Source organism: Vombatus ursinus, unplaced genomic scaffold (genome assembly GCF_900497805.2).
Source record: "Vombatus ursinus unplaced genomic scaffold, bare-nosed wombat genome assembly UNPS02014786.1, whole genome shotgun sequence".
Classification (NCBI taxonomy): Eukaryota; Metazoa; Chordata; class Mammalia; order Diprotodontia; family Vombatidae; genus Vombatus; species Vombatus ursinus.
This window is the reverse complement of record NW_020954564.1, coordinates 24,546,301-24,566,087: the sequence shown is the minus strand read 5'-3', so window position 1 is coordinate 24,566,087 and position 19,787 is coordinate 24,546,301. Positions and strand designations below refer to the sequence as shown.

General features: G+C 39.1%; 1 protein-coding gene across 1 annotated transcript in view; it reads left to right on the top strand.

The window, feature by feature from the left end:
- Positions 1 to 19,483, top strand: part of ZNF536 (zinc finger protein 536) — a 336,155-nt gene extending 316,672 nt beyond the window's left edge. Inside the window, exon 4 of the mRNA XM_027867559.1 lies at positions 19,248 to 19,483. Coding sequence (XP_027723360.1) covers positions 19,248 to 19,483 — 236 coding nt within the window. The remainder of the gene's footprint in view (positions 1 to 19,247) is intronic.
- The last annotated feature ends 304 nt before the right edge of the window (positions 19,484 to 19,787 follow it).

Below are 19,787 nucleotides of genomic sequence, written 5' to 3'. Positions count from 1 at the left end.
ATGGATTCCAGAAGGTGCAAAGGATTTAGATGCTTAGGACATGTGTTTGAGTCCTGGCTTTGCTAACTTGCTACCAGTCTTACCTTAACATAGTCAGTTAACCTATAGGAAGTTCATGTGCCACATCTATAAAATGGGTGGAGAGGCATATATGATCTCTAAGCTTTGCCTAACTCTAGATCTTAGGATTCTATGGTGTGTTCTCCTAGTTAGCCATCTCGTTAAAACCATCTGCAGCAGGCCCTACACCCTTGTCTTGGGAGTAGACTCAGAGGTATACCACCTTTGGGCTGCAAAGTTTTAAAAATAGCATCCCTTTGGAATGGAAGGGCCTGCTGACCGTTCACAGAGAAACAGTTGGGGACTGTCTGGCTATAAAACCTTGAAGGTCCTTTGCTCCCCTGAGTGAATTTGTCCAAGGGAGATATGAATGTTTCCAGCTGAATCAATTCCACAGCCTCCTAAGATGCATTCAACAGCTCTGGCTGGTGTGGCCATATGTGTACCCTAGTTGAGAACACCTATCACGAGATACTAGCTAATAATTCTCTCCTCTATGCTGCCTCTCCCTCGTACCCAAGTCTTCTGCATGGTGATTCAGACAGTCACACCATTGTGATTTAATTTGCATTTTAGGGCCATTACTCTTTCTTTCTTTCTTTCTTTCTTTCTTTCTTTCTTTCTTTCTTTCTTTCTTTCTTTCTTTCTTTCTTTCTTTCTTTCTTTCTTTCTTTCTTTTTAAAGCCAGGTGCCTGTGTGTTTGCTATAAATGAGTATCAGGTCTGAGAGGTTACTGGTGGATGGGATAGGGCATTGCCTATTTTTCTTCTGTATTATTGTTTTGGAGCTGCTTGTGAGGAACCTTAATTCCTGCCCCTCCTCCTCATCAGTACATGTAACAATCTTGAAATTATTCCTTTTCTTGATCATGGAAAATAAGCAGTGACCATATCCCCCCACCCCACTGTCTTATGGGAAAACACTCCTTTCTTTTGAGAGCAAGGATCATGTGTTATCAAAGCTTCCTGTTGTAAGGGGCTTGCATACCCAGATTCTCTAATGCTGTTAAAGAGACAGGGTGATGTGGTGACAAGATAGCTAGAGCTAAAAACATGGTATCAAAGAATCCAAAAGAAAGTGTGTGGCCATCAACTGAGGGCATGGTTGAACTAATTTTGAATATTATCGTAAAAAATGACAAATATGAAAAATTCAGGGAAATGTGGGAGGACTTACATGAACTGTTACATAGAGCCCTGTGGTAGGAAAAATGGGAATAAATGGTAGTTTGAACTAAGTTGAAATATTGGGAAAATGTTATAAGATTTAAAGCTAAAGATACCCTAAAGATAATTCAAGCCAACTCCCCTATTTTATGAAAGGAAACTGAGACAAGAAAAATGAAGTAAGCTTATTGAGTTCATATAGCCAGTCAAGATTCAGAGCATATTCTTGGAAGCCCAAAATTCATTTGCACTTTCCAGAAAAGACATTATCTCTTATCTACCTTCAAGCCTCTGAGAAAGGGCATTTATTCTACTTGGAAGCTTCTGAGGTACTAAATTAAACAGGAAGACAAAGGTAAGTTTCACTAAATAAAGAGTTTCCATGTAAATAGCAGGGTTCCACACCTTTGGCTTCTGAGAAAGGTACCAGCACTAGAACTTCATGATTGGAGGGTTTGGTATTAATACCCCCCCAAAAAACAACAACAACAACAACAACAAGGAGGTTAAGTGACTTTCATGTGGATTAGTTCTGGCTCCTTAAAGGGAATGTAAGCATGATATTCAAGAATGAAATTTTGAAGACACAAACCAAAACAGTTGTCTGAAGAGACCAAAATGGATCAAACAACTTAGGTTTAAAAAAAAGATGCAAGCAAAGGCAGGTAATGGTCAAAAAATATAGAGAAGGGACTTAGGACCATAAGATTAGTGACAGAAGCATTAAAGCTCGGAATGAGCTGAGCCTGGTGATGAATCTTAAGGAGAACAAAAAAGGGCTTTTAAAAAAGTCTATGTTGTAAGCAAGAGGAAGATCAAAGAAGGAATAAGACCATTGTCCAGGACAGATGAGATGATGGTAACAGACATGCAAGAAGGCAGAAGAATTTCACTTTTACTTTGCTTCTCTTTTATTCAGCAAAGAAAATGATCCTGTAACTGGGAAAGAGGGAGCACAAGTGGTGAATAGAGAGTTAAAAAGTTGATATAAATAATATCTAACATTTTATACAGTGCTGTGAGTTTTGAAAAGTGCTTTCTAGATCTCATTTATTTTTCACAACTTTGTGAGTTTAAGTACTATTATTATTCCCATTTTAAAGGTGAAGAAACTGAGGCTAAGAGAGGTTAAATGGCTTGGCCAGGGTCACATAGCTAGTAAGTGTCTCAGGCAGTATTAGAATTCACCTCTTCCAGATTCCAAGTTCAGCACCCTAGCTATAGCACCACCTAGATGCCTAATTAAGATAAATGAGGTGGTGCCCCCCAAAGCGCCTAGCTGTCCACAATAAGTTTGGACCAAAATTAAATCTGTCCCAGGCTATTGAAAGAGTTGGTAGATGCTATTTCTGAAGCTTCCTTTGGTGATATTGAAAAATTCTAGAAAATAGGAGAATACCTCAAGATGATACAATCTTGCAAAGCTTAAAACACTATATAAATAGATGTATAGTATAGTTCTACACACACACACACACACACACACACACAAATATTTGTATCTAATGGTAGCCATCTCTAGGGTGGGATGGGGAGGGAGGGGAAAAGTATAAAAAGTGCTCAGCTGAGAATAAAAGAAAATTTAGGAGGAAACATAGAAAGCAGAATAGCTTTGACAACGATATGTAGTTCTTATTACATAGTTTAAAAAAATTAAACAGTGTGAAATGTAAATTCATGGTTTTATAGTGAATCCTCTTTTTTATGTTGTGCTGTGTACATGTATGTAATCTGTATTTAAGCTCAAAATGAATTAAAAAAGAATTGTCAGAAAACCCACTCTATAAAGGCTCATTATAACAATAATAATTATTATAAATATTGCCTTTAAAAAGTGTAGTGTCTTCAAAGCATATGTTATCAGACTTGATTTCAATAATTGGCAAAATCTTAGAACTTAGCATTGAAAGGATGGGTTGTAAGTATTTAGAAAATTAAGTGGGAGGCAGCTAGTGGCACAGTGGATAGAGTACCAGCCCTGGAGTTGGGAGGACCTGAGTTCAAATCTGGCCTCAGACACTTGACACTTACTAGCTGTGTGACCCTGAGTAAGTCACTTAGCCCTAATTGCCTTAAAAAAAAAATAGAAAATGAAGTGATGATCACTAGGAGCCAACATGGCTTCATTAAGAAAATGTGATGTGAAACTAATCTCATTTCTATTTTTGATAAGGTTCCTACACCAGCAGATTGGGAAACGCCATCAACACAGTATACTAGCCTTTCAGCAGGGCATTTGACAGCATTGTTTATGTTATACTTGATGACAAGATAGAGAGATATAGGCTAGAAAATAATATAGTTAGATAGATTAGGTTGAATGACCAGACTCAAAGTGTAATTAATGTCACTTTGGAGTCAAGTCTACTAGAAAGCCCAAGGGATCTGCTCTGGGCTGTGGGCTATTCATTTTTTGTTAAATGATGACTTGCATAAAGAGTCAGATTGCATATTTATCAAATTTGCAAATGACATGAAGCTCTTAGAGAAAGCTAGACAATGAATGACAAAGTTAGGATCCAAAAAATATCTTGATAAGCTTCAAAGATGGGCTAAGCTAATAACATAAAATTTAATAGGAATCAATATAAAGTTCTACATTGGGTTTGAAAAATCAACTGGCCAAATACAAGTTGGGGATAAATAACATTGTTAGAAATTGGTCATTAAGGAAAAAAAAAACCAAAAATGAAAACATGGAATTTCATTGAAATATAAGATGAATGTCAGTCAAGAGAATGACATGACAGTCAATCCCCTCCCCCCAAAATAACCCTGAAAACAAAGCCAATGGTATGTCAGGCTATATTTAGAGAGGCAAATTGTTCAGAACAAGGGAGTTGACATTTATGGTTTTTTCTGTCCTGGTTAGAACACACCCAGAGTGTTCTGCCCAGTTTCGAGCAACATTATGTGGTGAAGGACATTGACAACTTGGAGTGTGTCCAGAGCAGAATGAGCAGGAAGGGGAGAAGACTGGAGAGCATTCTATGTGGAATCTAACATTGAGGATATTTAGCCTGAAGAATACTTCAAGGAAGATGTGATCCTTATCTTTAAGTATTTGAAGTACTAGGACAGCTAGGTGGCTCCTTAGATAGAGTGCTAGTCTTGGAGTCTAGAACACCTGAATTCAAATTCAGCTTCAGACACTCACTAGCAGTGTGACCCTGGTCAAGTCACTTTAATCTCTCTTTGCCTCAGTTTCTTCATCTGTAAAATGAGGATAATAATAACACCTATTTCCCAGGGTTGTTGTGACAATTGAGTAAGATAGTTGTAAAGGCACCTGGCACATAGTAAGTGCTATATAAATGTTAGCGATTATTATTAGCTATCATAAACAAGAGGGATGAGCTTTGTCCTGCTGGGTCCTAGAAGGCAGAAGTAGTAGCAGAGGATGGAAGTTGCAGAAATGCGGATTTAAGTGCGTCTTCTTAACAATTAGAGTTTTCCAAATGTGAAATGGGCTGCCCCGGGATCTGAACGGTCCCTTCGAGGGGAAGCTGGATGACCATGTGTGAGGGACAATATACAAAGGATTCCTGTTCGTGGAAGAGTAGGACCAGATGCCTTCTAGGTAACTTCTAACTTTGTGATTCTGGGAAGCATTTGGAGGGCAAGACTACTTTATCCTTTAACTTCACTACACATCGAAAGGAACACCGGATGGAGCACATTGAATTTATCTTCATGAGAATAGTGGGATGTAAGGAAAAGAGCTTAGCATAAGTCTCAGTTGGAGACTCTGGCTCTGAGATTGACTTGCTATGTGACCTTGATCAAGTCACTTGAATATTCTGACCTTCATTTTCCTCCTCTGTAAAATGGGGATAATAATTCTCTTAAGGCAATGGTGCAATGAATGGTTGGAGCACTAGGACTGGAAACAAGAAGACCTGAGTTCAACTCTTATCTCAGACTCTTACTGGCTGTGTGACCCTGGGCAAGTCACTTAACCTCTGTCTGCTTCAGTTTACTCAATTGTGAACTGGGGATTATAACAGTACCTACTTCCCAGGGCTGATGTGAAGATTAAATGAGTTAATAATTTTAAATAAATTAATAATTTTAAAGCACTTAGCAGAGTGTCAGGCACATAGCAGGTGCTATATAAATGGTTATTCCCTTTGCTTCCCCTCCCCCGCCATTTCAAAAGGTTGTTGGGAAGAAGGCACTATAGGCATTAATAATAACTCATATTTCTCTGATGCTTTATAGTTGACAAACAGTATTTTAAGCACTTACTACATGCAGTACACTGTGAAAAACCACACTATCCCTGCCCTCAAGGAATTCATAAGGTAGTAGAGGGAAGAGGCACATGTACAAATGACTACAATATATGCTAAAATGCAATATAAGCTCATAGATCTAGAAAAGACTTTAGGGGCTATCTAATCTAACCCCTTCATTTCACAAATGAGGAAACTGATGCCCAAGGAGGGTGAATGACTTGCCCTAGGTCACACAGAGGTAGCCCTAGAACCCAGGTTCTCTGATTCCGGAGCCAGAGGGGTGAAAGATGGGTAGAAGGGCCAGTCCATTTCCATTTGGAGGGATAAGCAAAGGCTTCTTGGAAGAGGAGACATTTGAGATGGATCTTGAAAAAATGTTTTCGGTAGGGGAATATATTCAAAGCATGTGCTATGGACTACCTAAGGGCATAGAGATAGGAGACTGCACAATAATAACAGAATAACTCATGGTCCATTCTGATTAGAAAGTAGAATGGAAGATGCAGAGCAGTGTGACATAAAGCTAAAAAGGTGGGCTGACGCCACATTGGGAAGAACTTTAGTATGTCATTAGTCCATATTTGATACTATAGTCAATAGAAAGACACTGATGATTTTTGAGTAAGGAAGTGACATGATGAAGCAAAAAGCACCAGAAAAATTATTCTGGTATCTGGGAGAAGGATGAGTTGGAAAATGGATAGATTTTGGAACTAGGAAGACCAATTAGGGAATCTCTGCCTACTTAAATCTCAACCAGTCAATAAACATTTGTTAAGGCCCTTCTATGTGCCAGACACTGTGCTAAGTGTTGGGGATACAAAAAGAAGCAAAAGACAGTCCTTGCCTTCAAGGAGCTTACAATCTATTGGGGGAGACAACATGCAAACAACTATATACAAACAAGCTATATACAGGATAAATAGGAAATAATTAAGAAAGGGAAAGCAGTAGAATTAACAAGGATTGGGGGAAAAAAACTTCCTGCAAAAGATAGAATTTCAGTTGGGACTTAACGGAAGCAAGGAAAGTTAGTAGGCAGAGTTGAGAAGGGACAACATTTCAAGCATGGGGGAAACCAGAGAAAATGCCAGAAGCTGAGAGATGGAGTGTCTTATTCGTGGAATAGCCAGGAGGCCTGTGTCACTGGATTGAAGAGTATGTATCTGGAAGTAACATGTAAGAAGACTGGAAAGGTAGGATAGGGCTAGATCATAAAGGATTTTGAATGCTAAACAGACCATTTTGTATTTGACCTGTTCGGCAATAGGGAGCCACTGGATTTTATTGAGTAGCAGAGTGACATGACCAGAACTGTGTTTTAGGAAATCATTTTAGTGGCTGAATGGGGAAGGAATTAGAGTGAAGAGAGACTTGAGGCAGGCAGAGCCCTTGGCAGGCCATTCCAATTATCCACTCGAGTGGTAGCAGTGTTAAAGACAAAGGGGCATGTTTGAAAAATATCATAGACGTGAAATCAACAGGTGAGACATATGTGTGAACATCTTCAGTTGAACTCACGAATCTTTACTAAGCACCTTCTATGTTCTAGGCACACCCATCGGAACAAAATTAGCCTGATGGAGCTTACGTTCTTACTTCTGAGATAGAGATACAATGTGCACATGTGCATCTGTGATTTCATCAGCACAAGAAACACCTTCCACCAAGTCAGATTTCAAACTTTTGTGATTTAGTAGGTATGTCCTTAAAAATTCTTGAGGCACACAGAGTTGAAAAGATTTACCTGGAGTTACATAACTTTTAAATGTCACAGTCAGAATTTGGACCGAAGTGTGCTCGACTGCCGAGTGGGCATTCTATGAAGCCTCTGTATAACAGATAAACATAGATAAGTAAATATAAGGTAATTGGAGGATGGAGGGCATGCTAACCAGTGTGCAGCTCCAGAGAGGTTTCCCATTGGATTTATACCTGCACTGAGCCTGGAAAGAGGACATGATGTTGAGAAGCAGCCCTGAGGGAGGAGTGCAGTTTAGGAGTGAAGGATAGCTTTTTCAAGGGCGGCAGTGGGAGATGGAGTGTTACATTCAGGAAGCAGCCAGTAGGATAGGTTTTTTCCTTCAGGGACAATAATCAGATGACCAAATCCTATTGTGATCATCCAGGTGAGAGTAATGGCCACCTGATTTAAGATAATGACAGTGGATTTAGAAAAAAGGAGTGAGTTTCTAATGTATGGTAGAGGTAAAATTGATGGGACTTGGCAACTGTTTGGATTTGGGGGTTGAGGGGAGGAAAAAAAGAGGATAACTTGGAATTTTTAATCCAGGAGAATTATAGAAAATTAATAAATATACAGAAGTTAGGAGCAGGGATGAGTTTTTGGGGGGCAGATATGACCTTACATTATACTAAGTGTTGGATTTCTGGAGTTTGAGGTATTGGCAAAACAGCCAGGTAGAGATATCCTACAGACCGCTGCAAATAGGAAACTAGAGGTCTAATTGGGGACAGATAAATAGATTTGGGAATTATCTTCACAGAAGTGATAATTGAAGCCATGGGAGTCACTGAGATTGCCAAGGCATAGAGTAAAAAGGGAAAGAAGGTGGCCAAGATCAGAATCATGGGGGATGCCCACACGTGGCAGAACATGAGGAGGGAGGAAGACCAGCCGTGTAGACCTTAAAGGATTAGTAGAAGAACAAGGATAGGATGAGAACAAATTAAAAAAATAATTAACAGAGCACTTGAGAGTAGACATTTTGTTGTCATCTTTGTATCCCGAGGGCCTATATGGTTCCTCACACATAGTAGGCACTAAAATGCTTATGGTTTGATTGTAAATGTCATTGAATTTAGCAATTAAGATGTCATCGGTGGCTTTGAACATATAACAAAAATTCAGCAAATACAGGATTAATGAAATGAACTGAATGAATTTGTGGAATTGAACTAGAAGGAAACTTAGAGGATAATAGCTAACATTAGATACAGTTTTAAGGTTTGCAAAGTGCTTTATATATATTATCCCATTTGATCCTTACAATAATCCTGGGAGGTAGGTCCTATTATTATCTCAATTTCACACATAAGGAAACCAAGACTGAGAGAGTTTAAATGACTTGTTCCAAGTCATTCAAGCAATAAGTGTCTGAGGCAGTATTTGAACTCAGGTCTTTTTGATTTTAAGCCCATCATCCTATCCACTATACCACCTAGCTGTTTTAAAGACCTTGGAGACCATTTAGTGAAGTCACTTATTTTTTCCAAGAAGAAATGAAGGCCCAGAGAGGCTGAGTTGCCCATACAACTAATTTCTTGTGGAGCTAGGACTAGACTTCTGGCCCAATGTTCTGTCTACTCCACCATGGAATTACCTTCAGGGAAATTTGTAAGGCACTTTTCCCTAAGAGTCTGACAGCCAGATAGCCATAGCCTATCCTTATCTCTAGTGCCTTATATGTCCAGGCTTCTTATTGGTGATCTTTCCTACTAATATGTACTACGCGTATGTCCCTGTATATACATTCACGTACATATCCACACTTCCTGGCCCCAACTGCAGGACAGATGTGGTAGAATTTTGAGATGTGTGTGTGTTCTAGTATGTTGTGTCACCTGAATGGGACAATCCCAATGTGATAAGTTGCCAAGTTTTATGCCAATGTATAATCCAAGACACAGTATCATGTTGCAAGGTAACTCTGAATGAAACCCAGCGTTTTCTTCAGAGTAATCAACTGAAGACATGGTAGAGAAATAGTAGTAAGGTATTATAACTGGGGGAAATGGTGTATAGGTTACTGAATATTCACCTTGGGGAGTAAATGTAATCAAAAATCAGAGTGGGGGACAGGAAAAAAAAAGAGTCAAAGAGTCGATTTGATTAGATGTAAGCATAACAGTGCTGGATCTGGGGCTAGATGAGCTACCTGGATTTAGGTCCCATTTTCTTATAGGTAAAAGAGGAGTGATCTCTAAAGGTATCTTCCAGCTCTGAATACTATGACGCCACTCTCATGTCTGGATGTAACATCGTTAGTAGTGAGGATATTTGATAATCTTTCTATGATGAGGGTGTAGGATTAAAGACTGAATAAACATAGGTTTGTTTTGCTTCAGATTCTCCTTCTGGTGGCATGGATTTTGACCCAGCTGGCTCCACAGTCCCTTGCTGCATCCTTCAACAGCTGTACCCCCACTAAGGCTCCACTGCCATGAAGGCTGGGGAGTTTCATTAGGATCCAGAGGGCAGCGATGCAGACTTCCTATGCCTCCTGTCCTTATCATCTTGCCCTCTCCCGGGGCTCTCAGATTCCCTAACCCAACCTGAACCACCTTGAATCTTGTTGTCCCGCATTGCAGGGGATCTGAACCATCAGGAAGGTTTCCTGTTCTCTCTGGAGCCAGATGCCCTTGCCAGGTTTTGAGCTGTAATTAATGGATGGGTTCCCCTAGAGGACTAGGCATTTTGCTTCCACCCCTTAGGTGCAAGCAAATTGCAGATATTCCCATCTTAGCAAGTAAGAAAAATACCTGGTTTTGCTACTTCTGCGGTAAACAATGTACCACTAGCTTTCTCCTTACTCTTCTTGACCCTCTGCTCTGTATACATATTTATATATTATTCATAGTGGATTAAAAATGAATGCGCTCTTTACCACCGTTCTACTGCACAGTGACAATACAAATTAACTTATTGTGTACTTACTTTTCACATGGCAGGGGTAGGAAATTTTGATGGCCTCAAATGCTAAGTGATAGAAAAAGGGAAACGATGCAGGCTGCTTTGGAAGTTGTCACCAGAATGGGCATTATTGCTAAACAAAGGAGGTAACCAACTCTTTGCAGGGTACAATGGGAGGTGAGGCACACATATTCCCCACATACTCCTAAACTGGTCATGGTTCCCCTAACTCCATGGTCGTGGGTCCATTCTATTCAGACTTGAAGGCTTGAAGGCTTGAAGGCTTGAAGGCTTTTCAGTTGTCTAGGAACCCTGCCCCCACTAAAATGCAAGTATTAAAATTTAGAAGGTGCAGGGTGACTATAATGGATATGCCACAGAACTGTCTTGGAATCAGGAAGACCTGGGTTCAAATCCTGGTTCTGATGTATATTGGCTATGACCCTGAGCAAGATATTCAACCTTTCAGTAGACACCCCCATACCCCTGACAACTCTATTTGCAGATCTGCACTGGTAGAAGTTTCCCCACTGAGAATTCCTCACATAAATGAAATTATAGGTCCAATACCTAATCCTCCCCCCACCCCCCAAAAAAGAAAAAAAGAAATAACCGTGGAAGGGGTAATATCTTAAACTTATATCAGCTAATATGTAATTAAGGATTCATTCTTTAAAGGAGCATTTAGTGAGTGGCTACCATGTGCCAGGCACTATGCTAGATGCTAGTCTAGGGATACAAAGGCATACAAATAGGACAGCCCCTGCTCTCAAGGAGCTTACATTCTATTGAGTTTATTGCATCAAGTTAAAAGTTTAGCAGCAATGAGGAGCCAAGGCACAGTGCCTGGTACACAGCAAGCATCTAATAAATGCTCATTGACTGACTATAATAGGCAGTGTGCCAGTGTCAAAAAAAGCACTAGATTTTGAGTCAAAGGACCTAGGTTTGAATCCTGCCTATGTTTGCTACTTACCACTTTTGTGACCTTGGACAAGCCACTTAAGTTCTATGGGCCTCAGTTTTCTGACTTAAAAAAAAGAGAGGGTTGGATCAGACCAGGGGCGGGGAACCTGTGGCTTAGAGGCCACATGTGGCCCTCTAGGTCCTCAAATGTGGCCTTCTGACTGAATCCAAACTTCATAGAACAAATCCCCTTAACGAAAGGATTTGTTCTGTAAAACTTGGACTCAGTCAAAAGGCTGCACCCAAGGACCTAGAAGGCCACATGTGTCCTCAAGGCTGCAGGTTTCCCACCCCCGGACCAGATGATGTCTAAGGCACCTTTTAGCTCTCGAATTAGATAGTCCTTTTCAATTCTAGAGCCTATAGAATAGAAGAGGAGGGCCTAACAGGCAGAATTATAATGTCAAGTAAGTTTGGCTTAGTTGTAGTCCCTGCAGCAAACTGGAATTTTAAACTTTCCGAAGTAGTGCAGCTTTAAGAGGCTGTTGACTTGAAATGCTCCGTCATCGCAAAGTAGCAAGTTATATTAATTTGTTTTATTTCAGTTAGTATAAATGTCTTTTTAGTCAAACTTTCTTCCATGGTTGTTCTTTTTAATAAAGCTATCTAGAAATGTATTTGCATTAGTAACTTTATCACTTCTAGATCCTAAAGAATCATTAATTATTTCAATCCCTGGTCGAGGGATCTGAGCCTTGCCAGATGGGATGTGCTCTCTGGCAGGCCTTTTACTTCATTATATTGGGCAGGTCTGATGGGAAAGGATCAAGGAGGTGATGGCCTGCACCATCACTGCTTTCTCCTTCTGAGGATGTTGCTGACAAATTTCATTTGGAGATTTTGTTCCTCCCAAGCCTATGATTACCAGGAAGAGACTGACAAAGATTTCAGCAGATTCTCTTTGGTTTCTCTGAGTTCAAGATGCCGTCATTACATTGCAAATGTTTAATTTCAGCATCAAAAGAGAACTCTCTAGCTCCCTGGCTTCTATATTTTTGTAGGAAACTGAGTGCAGAATATGGGAGCATAGAATACTCCTCTCAGAGTATAGTTTAATGGTTTCTCAGCCAATACCAATCACACTAAGTAATGTCATATGGTGGTTAAAAGAGCATTAGGTTATGAATTAATCAATCCATCAACAAATATTTATTAAACACCTACTGTGTACTAGTTGCTGTGCCAAGTGCTAGAGATAAAGTTATAAAGAATGAAATTAGTCCTGTTCTTATTTATATTCAAATGGGGGAGGCAACATGCATGTATAAGAACATACAAAATAAATAAAAAGAGAATAAATACATGCCAATTAATTGCAAGGTAGTTAGAGAGGGAGGGCACTGGCATTTGGGAGCATCAGGACAGGTTTTGTGCAGAAAGTCATGCCTGATTTGCTTCTTAAAGGAAAAGAAGTATTGTTTGAGGCAGGGTTTGTGTGTGTGTGTGTGTGTGTGTGTGTGTGTGTGTGTCTGCCATATTCAAGGAAACAGAGAAGGCCAATTGGTCAGGATCACAGAGCACTGAAGAAGTGATTTCCAATGAGGCTGGAAAGAGAGATTGGGGCCAGGTTGTACAGGGATTTAAAAGCCAAGCAGAGGAAGTTATATTTGATCCTGAGGGCAATAGGGAGCCACTGGAGTTGATTAAGTAGGGGAGTGACATGATCATATTTGTGCTTTAAAAAATTATTGATGTGTTTTATTTTTATATTACAAACATTTACAGTTGACTCCTGCTATGTCAGAAGTCTCATAATCAAATGAAACAGATAATCAAAATGAATACAGTGACTTCATCTGAAAATGCATGCAACATTTCACATCTGTTGTACCCATCTTTCCATTTTTTTAAATGAAGAGAAATCTATTTTCTCTCCTTCCTACCACCCACCATCTCAAAGAAAAACAAATTTATTGTAACAAATATGCATAGTCAAACAAAACAAATTCCCTCAATGACTATATACAGAAATATGTCTCATGACATATCGCTAGAAATGCTGGCTATAGCAGTAAGACAAGAAAAAGAAATTTAGGGAATAACTAAAGGTAAAGAAGAAGCAAAATCATCACTTTTTCTGGATGAGATGATGATGTACTTAAAGAACCCAAGAGTTAACTAAAATTAATTGAAACAATAATAACTCCAGTAAAGTTATAGGTTATAAAATAAATCCATACAAATCATCAGTATTTCTATATAATTCTGGTAAAACTCAGCAAGAAGAGCCAGAAAGAGAAATTCTATTTAAAATTATGACAGAATATATAAAATACTTGGGAATCTACCTTCTATGATGCACATAAGAACTACACAAATAGAACTACAACTATTTATAGAAATAAAAACAAACCTAAATATTTAGAAAATATTAATTGCTCATGGGTAGGTAGAGCCAATATTTTTAAAATTATAATGCTGCCTAAATTAACTTGCTTATTCAATGCCATACCAATCAAACTACTAGATCTATGTTTAAGGAATGAATATGTGGTGTTTCTACAAGATCTATGTTTAGTGAATGAATAAGTGGTGTTTAAGGACTGAAGTAGTGAGAGTCTTGAAGTAAGGAGACCAATCAAAAGATAGTTACAGTGATCTAGGCGAGAGATGATGAAGGACTGAATTAAAGCAGTAACTATGTGAACAGACATGTGGCAACTGATTTGATCTATGCAGTGAGGGATAATGAAGAGTCAAAGATGACAAACCTGGAAAGTAACAAATCTGGAAGGCTAAAGAGTTGTGGTACCTTTAACAAAAATAAGAAAGATAGGGAAAGTGATGGGTTTTGGAGGGGAAGATAATGAGTTCTCCCTTGTACATATTAAGTTTGAGATGTCTCCACATAGGATGCGAAATGTCAAATAAGCAACGAGTGATTTGGGATTGAAGCTTGGGGAGAAACTAGGTCTAGGAGTCATAGAGATAATAGAATGAATGGGAGGTAATGAAGTCACAAAGAGAATAGAGAGGTAAGAGTAAGGAGGCAAGACAGAGTCTTGGGAAACATCGACAGTTAAGGAGTGTGATTTTGAAGACGAAGAGGCAAAAAAGACTGAAAAAGAGGAATTAGGAAGGAGAACTAGGAAAAAGTAGTGTCACAAAAAGGTCAAAGAGGAGAGATTACCCAGGAGATGAGAATGATTAACAATGTCAAATACAGCATTTAGTTCCAAAGGGTTAGGACTGGGGGAGAAAGACCATCATATTTGGCCATGAAAAGAGATCATTGGTAACTTGGGAGAGAGAGGTTTCAGTTGAATGATGAAATTGGAAGCCAGATAGCAAAGGGTAGAGACATGAGCAAGAGGAGAGAAGGTGGAAGCAATGAGTTAGTACATGCATTCTAGTCTTGACCCTGCCATTAGCTAACTTTGTGACTATGAGCAAGTTACTTAACCCCTCTGAGCCTCGGGTTTCTCATGTGTAAAATGGGAATAATAATTGCAACTTACTACGTAGGGTTTTTGGAAGCCAAATGAGTTTGGGCTTGTAAAACATTTTTCAAAACTTAAAGCACCACATGATTATGTATGTATTATTATTATCTCATTTTACTCTCACATCAACCTTCTGAGACAGGCTGGGCAGGAATATAGTTACCTCTTTAAGACTATAAGCTATGGAGAATGTGCTGATCTGCATGGTTAGAAGTTTCTCGCTAAGAACTTCTTAGATTGATGGAATCACAGAAAATGAGATATAGTGCATGTCTGTACACTGATTTAGGTCTCAGTTTCCTCATCTGGATATTGTGGACAGTAACTTATTATCTCCTTGGTGACGCAGTTGTGAGAATAAAAATGAGATAGACATTTTTTAAAAAATTGATTAAATTGAGTCAATGCTTTTAACAAATGTAAAAATCATTTTAGCTGTTCAAAAACAGGAGGCACTGTGGCCTGATTTTAACCCACAGATTATAGTTTGCTGATCCCTGGTATAGAAGTTGAACATTGGACTTGGAATTAAAAATTCTGGATTTCAATACTGGCTCTGTTATGCATTACCTGTGTGACCCTGGCTAAGTCATTTTCCCAATCTGGGTGCAAGTTTCTTCATCTTTAAAATAATCAGAATGGAGTTGCAGATCTCTAAAGTCCCTTCCATTGCTAACATTTTAGCTTACATGAGGGCTCACTATGTCACTGGGACACTAGACATAAGAGTAGGACATTATCTGTTATTTTATAGTAAGCTCTATTAAAAAACGCAAGGCATTATTGACTAAGCAGCAACAAAATATATTGTAAATATATCCCCATATATGCCAATATTTATATAATTTTTTAATAAATTGCAAATAGGTCTAGATACTTATACATGGATTGCCACATAATCAAAGTCACTTTTTTATAAGCCTCAGTTTTCTAACCTGTCAAATAGGGAGATTTTACAATGGTCTTTTCTATTTCTGGAAGTATATGACTCTATGTGAGTAATAAGCCTTTGTTTTTGTGGTTATATTTTTTTGTATTATATTTGTATTAAATACAATACACCATTTTCATGGTATATTATATATAAGAAACAAATCACAATTATATGTGTTAATGACAAGCAGGAAGAAATTAAATCCTTGAACAACTCTAAAAATTCATTATAACCAGGAGTTCCAAATCTCATTTCCCTTGAAATATATCATTGGATTTACCATATTGGAGTGGTATGAAATGGATATTGACCATTACAGTTTAGTGAGAAAAGCCCTGGAAGCAGAAGTAGGATTCAAAGCCAGTCCTCTTGACTCTGACTTCATGATTCCTCCTGGCTTACATGACCATGGCCAAGTCAATCATTCTGAAGGAGTCTCATTTTTATTTTCTGTGTAGTGTGGGATTGAACTAAAACATCTTGCACAGAGCTTGGAATATTCTCTAACCAGTTCTGGTGAGACATGTCCTTTCTGCATATGAAATGATAAAAATCAGAGACACAACTACTACAGGGCAAATAGAACCAAGTGTGACCTCAGATCAACTTCCAAAGACAAGGGTTCAGGAGGCACACTGATAGCTTCCTGTTTAAAGAATTTTTTTTTCTTAACTGGGTACTAATTTCCTTTATTTCTATAATGCTGGAGGAGAATAAGTATCGTTAACAACCTTCTAAATTTGGGTGCTCTGGAAAAAGCCCATTTGCTTTGCCTTAGTTATGGCACTTGGGACAGTAATACTTGCCATACCTATTTCACAGGATGTTGTTAGAAAATAATTTTGTAAACTTGAAAAAATTGTTATGTAAATGTGTTATTGTGATGGCTGTTATTGTGATTATTATTAAATACTGAGATGGTTATTGGGGACAGGAGGGCAAGCTGCCCTCTTGATCTCTCAATAGCTGAGAATTGTGTTATTCTACTTATTCCCTCTCTACTAAGCACTTTATGTTAACAGATGTTTTTGTGGTGTCATTAAAGGGAATTTAGGGGATTTTTTGGCTTGTGTTCTGAAAACTAGAATTAGAAAAAAACAAAATTCCAAATTTCTCCATCCACAATTTCTCAATCTACTTTTGCAACTGGAAAATTAAATCATTCTAGTAAGTCTCTCAAAGTGCCTACCAGGTGACTGGAATGACTAGAAAGCATCAGAGCCTGAATTGGAATCACAGCCTGATCTACTTAGTTAGCCTTTCTGTGACTCAGTTTCTTTATTTGTAACGTGAAGGGTTGGATTAGGTGGCCCCTGACTCCCAGTTCCAGCTTTGTAATCCTTTGTTCTTGGCACTATTAGGGAGATTTAAAAAAAAAAAAGAAAGTTGAAGCTCTCTTGAGGATTTTCCTATCTGATTGAGGAGACAAAGCCCATGCTCATGGAGCCATTAGACGACTGCAATCATTTGGGCATTTGGCGGTACACTATTTGTCTGTCAGAAGAGAAGTATTAGAAGACTGCCCAGGAGAAGGAGATCGGGTAGGCTGGAAGAATGATTGCTCGCATTTACAGGTCCCTTTAATGATCTTCAGATCTTACATTTAGAGCTAGATGCAACCTAATCGTTATCTGGGTCAGTCTTTTCATCTTACAGATTAAGAAGCCACAATCTGGTGAAGTTAAAATATTTGCCCAAAGTCCGTTAGATAGTTAAATGGCTGAGCCAGGATTTGGATTCCAGGTCCATTTGGCCTCTCGGCTTGTAGAGAACACCGTCCTCAAAAACACTCCTGAGAAGTAAGTAGAGAAAAAACGACTCCTATAGCACAGATGAAGCAACTGAGCTCAGACAGGGGAAGGTGACTTGCTCAGAGCCGGCATAAGACCCCGCATCTCAGCAGAGAAGCTTAGTGAACCCCCTCTCCCCTAGGCAGAACTGCCCAAGTCTTCCTGGGAGAAAAGGAGCTAAGCTAGAAATTGAGGAATAGATAGCATTCCAATAAATAGCAGCACAAGGAGGTAGTGATAGTATGAACAATGGGGTGCAGAGCCTAGCAAAAACGAAAATAAAGACAAAAAAATCCCCTTGGAAATCAGAAATATAGGAACTGCCCTGAAAAAAAAAAAAACATGAAGACTAGTTTTTCTTCTTTTAAGGCACTTAATGTGAAGTAGGAAGATTTCTGGGAAGAAATCTATGTGTGTGGAAAAATAGAAAGTTTTCCAAATGCTCTAAGTGGAGGCTATGCAGATCTCGGGGTGGCAAGGTGGGGTGAGTCTTTTGTTAAGATACCTTGTTCTGTTAGGAATCTAATCAGGATTGCTCTTCGCTTGGCTGTTGTGTTCCGAATTTTCGTATATTAGGATTTCCATACCTAAGTTTAACGAGTAATAAAGCAGAGATGATTATTTACATTAAAGGCTGCCTTATAGAGCATTCCTTCACTAGGAGGCCCCCCGGGCACTTAAGCAGTTGTTTGCAGAGAGGCTTGGGGTTAGGGGGTCAAGGATCAGATATATTAAAATGAAGGCATTAGGAGCTGCTGAGTGGCAAATTAAAAGCAATTCGGTAGAGACAAAACGGCTCTGACGGTATCATATAAGTTGCTGGGAAAACATGGTTTAATTTCACTAAAGAAAGATGCTTTATCCCCGCTTTGCTGGAGAATAGCTCTCATGGAAAGCCAAGGGGGCATGCTTTGTTGTCCCTCAGGAATGTCCAGCCTGGGAACACTGAAAGTGCTCTTAGGGTATGGATATGTGCATGTGTGTCGGGGTGGAGGGGCTATGTGAGTGTCTGGGCTCACTCAATTTTCTTCCTGAATATTTCTGAGCAAATTAAACCCAGCTAAGGGCATTTGACCTCTGATGCTGCTAGTTGGAGAGACAACAGCCCATAAACTTCCAGAAACAGTACATCAACTTTCCAGCATAGAAGAAATGTGATTGCTCCAATATAACTTCCCAAACCAGATGCTATTCTAGTTTTCCAATATGGCAAAAATGTGCATGTGTGTCTGTAGTGTGTCTGAACAAAGAAATGAGACTATGGGGATCAGAGCTCTTTCTTAACTCATTCAGAATTTAAGGTTTATTGCAAGTCTTTGAATATTAGACCTCAAGAACTAAATCCAACCTGTGTAGCCGGCACTTCTAGGAGATGACACTGGCCTATGTCATCTGACCCCTGATTCCTTTCCATCCGTCCTCACTCATCGACCCCTGCCCCCAAATATGTATATATGTATATATATACAGACATACACACACAAACACATGCCTTAAGAACTGAAACTGAGTTGAAGGGATATTTTGCACTCCATTTAAAGGTTAGAGACACTTCTCCCTCTCCCTCCACACCTCCCCCCCCAAACTCCATGAAACCCTTGGTTAGTACCAAGTCTATGCATGGTCGTGTCTACATCTTTCTCCAATAAAAAGTTAATGAACAAATATAAAGGAAGCCCAGTTATTAAACTGTTTGGCCTGAGCTGGACTGCCATACTGAGTGATGGATGATCATTTTATAGAAAGGCCAGGTGATATCTAGCTTTCTCTTCTCCCCAAGCAAATGGATTAAAATCTCAGCCTTGGAAGCTTTTCTTTCAAGTTATTGTTGGTGTGACTCATATCTATCTGTTTTTGTTTTCTTTGTTTTGCTGTAGCTTTCATGAAGTACTTGCTCCTAGAGAGAATTTTTAAAAATAATAAATTAATTAAATGTGCTTAGGAGAAAAACCTCATGACTCCTGACTCCACTAATCAGATTTTTGTCTATCTTTAGGTCACAGGCCTTTCCAGTGCAGATATTGTCCATACAGTGCCTCTCAGAAGGGAAACCTGAAGACCCATGTTCTTTGTGTCCATCGCATGCCTTTTGACAACAGCCAGTATCCCGATCGCAGGTTCAAGCGCTCCAGAGTTGACTCCGAGGCTTCTGGGAATTTAGAGGAACCTGCAGCTGTCAGACCCGGGAGCTCAGCAGAGCTAACGGATGTGGGCAGCAAGATCCAGGAGTAACAGCTGAACAAGTCTATCTGTATATTGCAATATTATTTTACAGTCTTTAGGTAGGCATTTGGTAAGAGAGTTTGCTAACTGCATTTCGAAGAAAATAAAGAGTTGTATACAGCTCCCCTCCCCCAACCCAGTAGTGTACAGGATGTTTAAAACATTTAAAATATATCTATATATATATATATATATTAAAAAAAAATTCCCCAGCCCTTGAAAATGGCTGCTAAACTGTTACCTGGCAACAAATGCTTCCAAACAACACAGGTGGGATAATAAAGTGATTTCAAAAAATGTGAGGAGGTCGTTA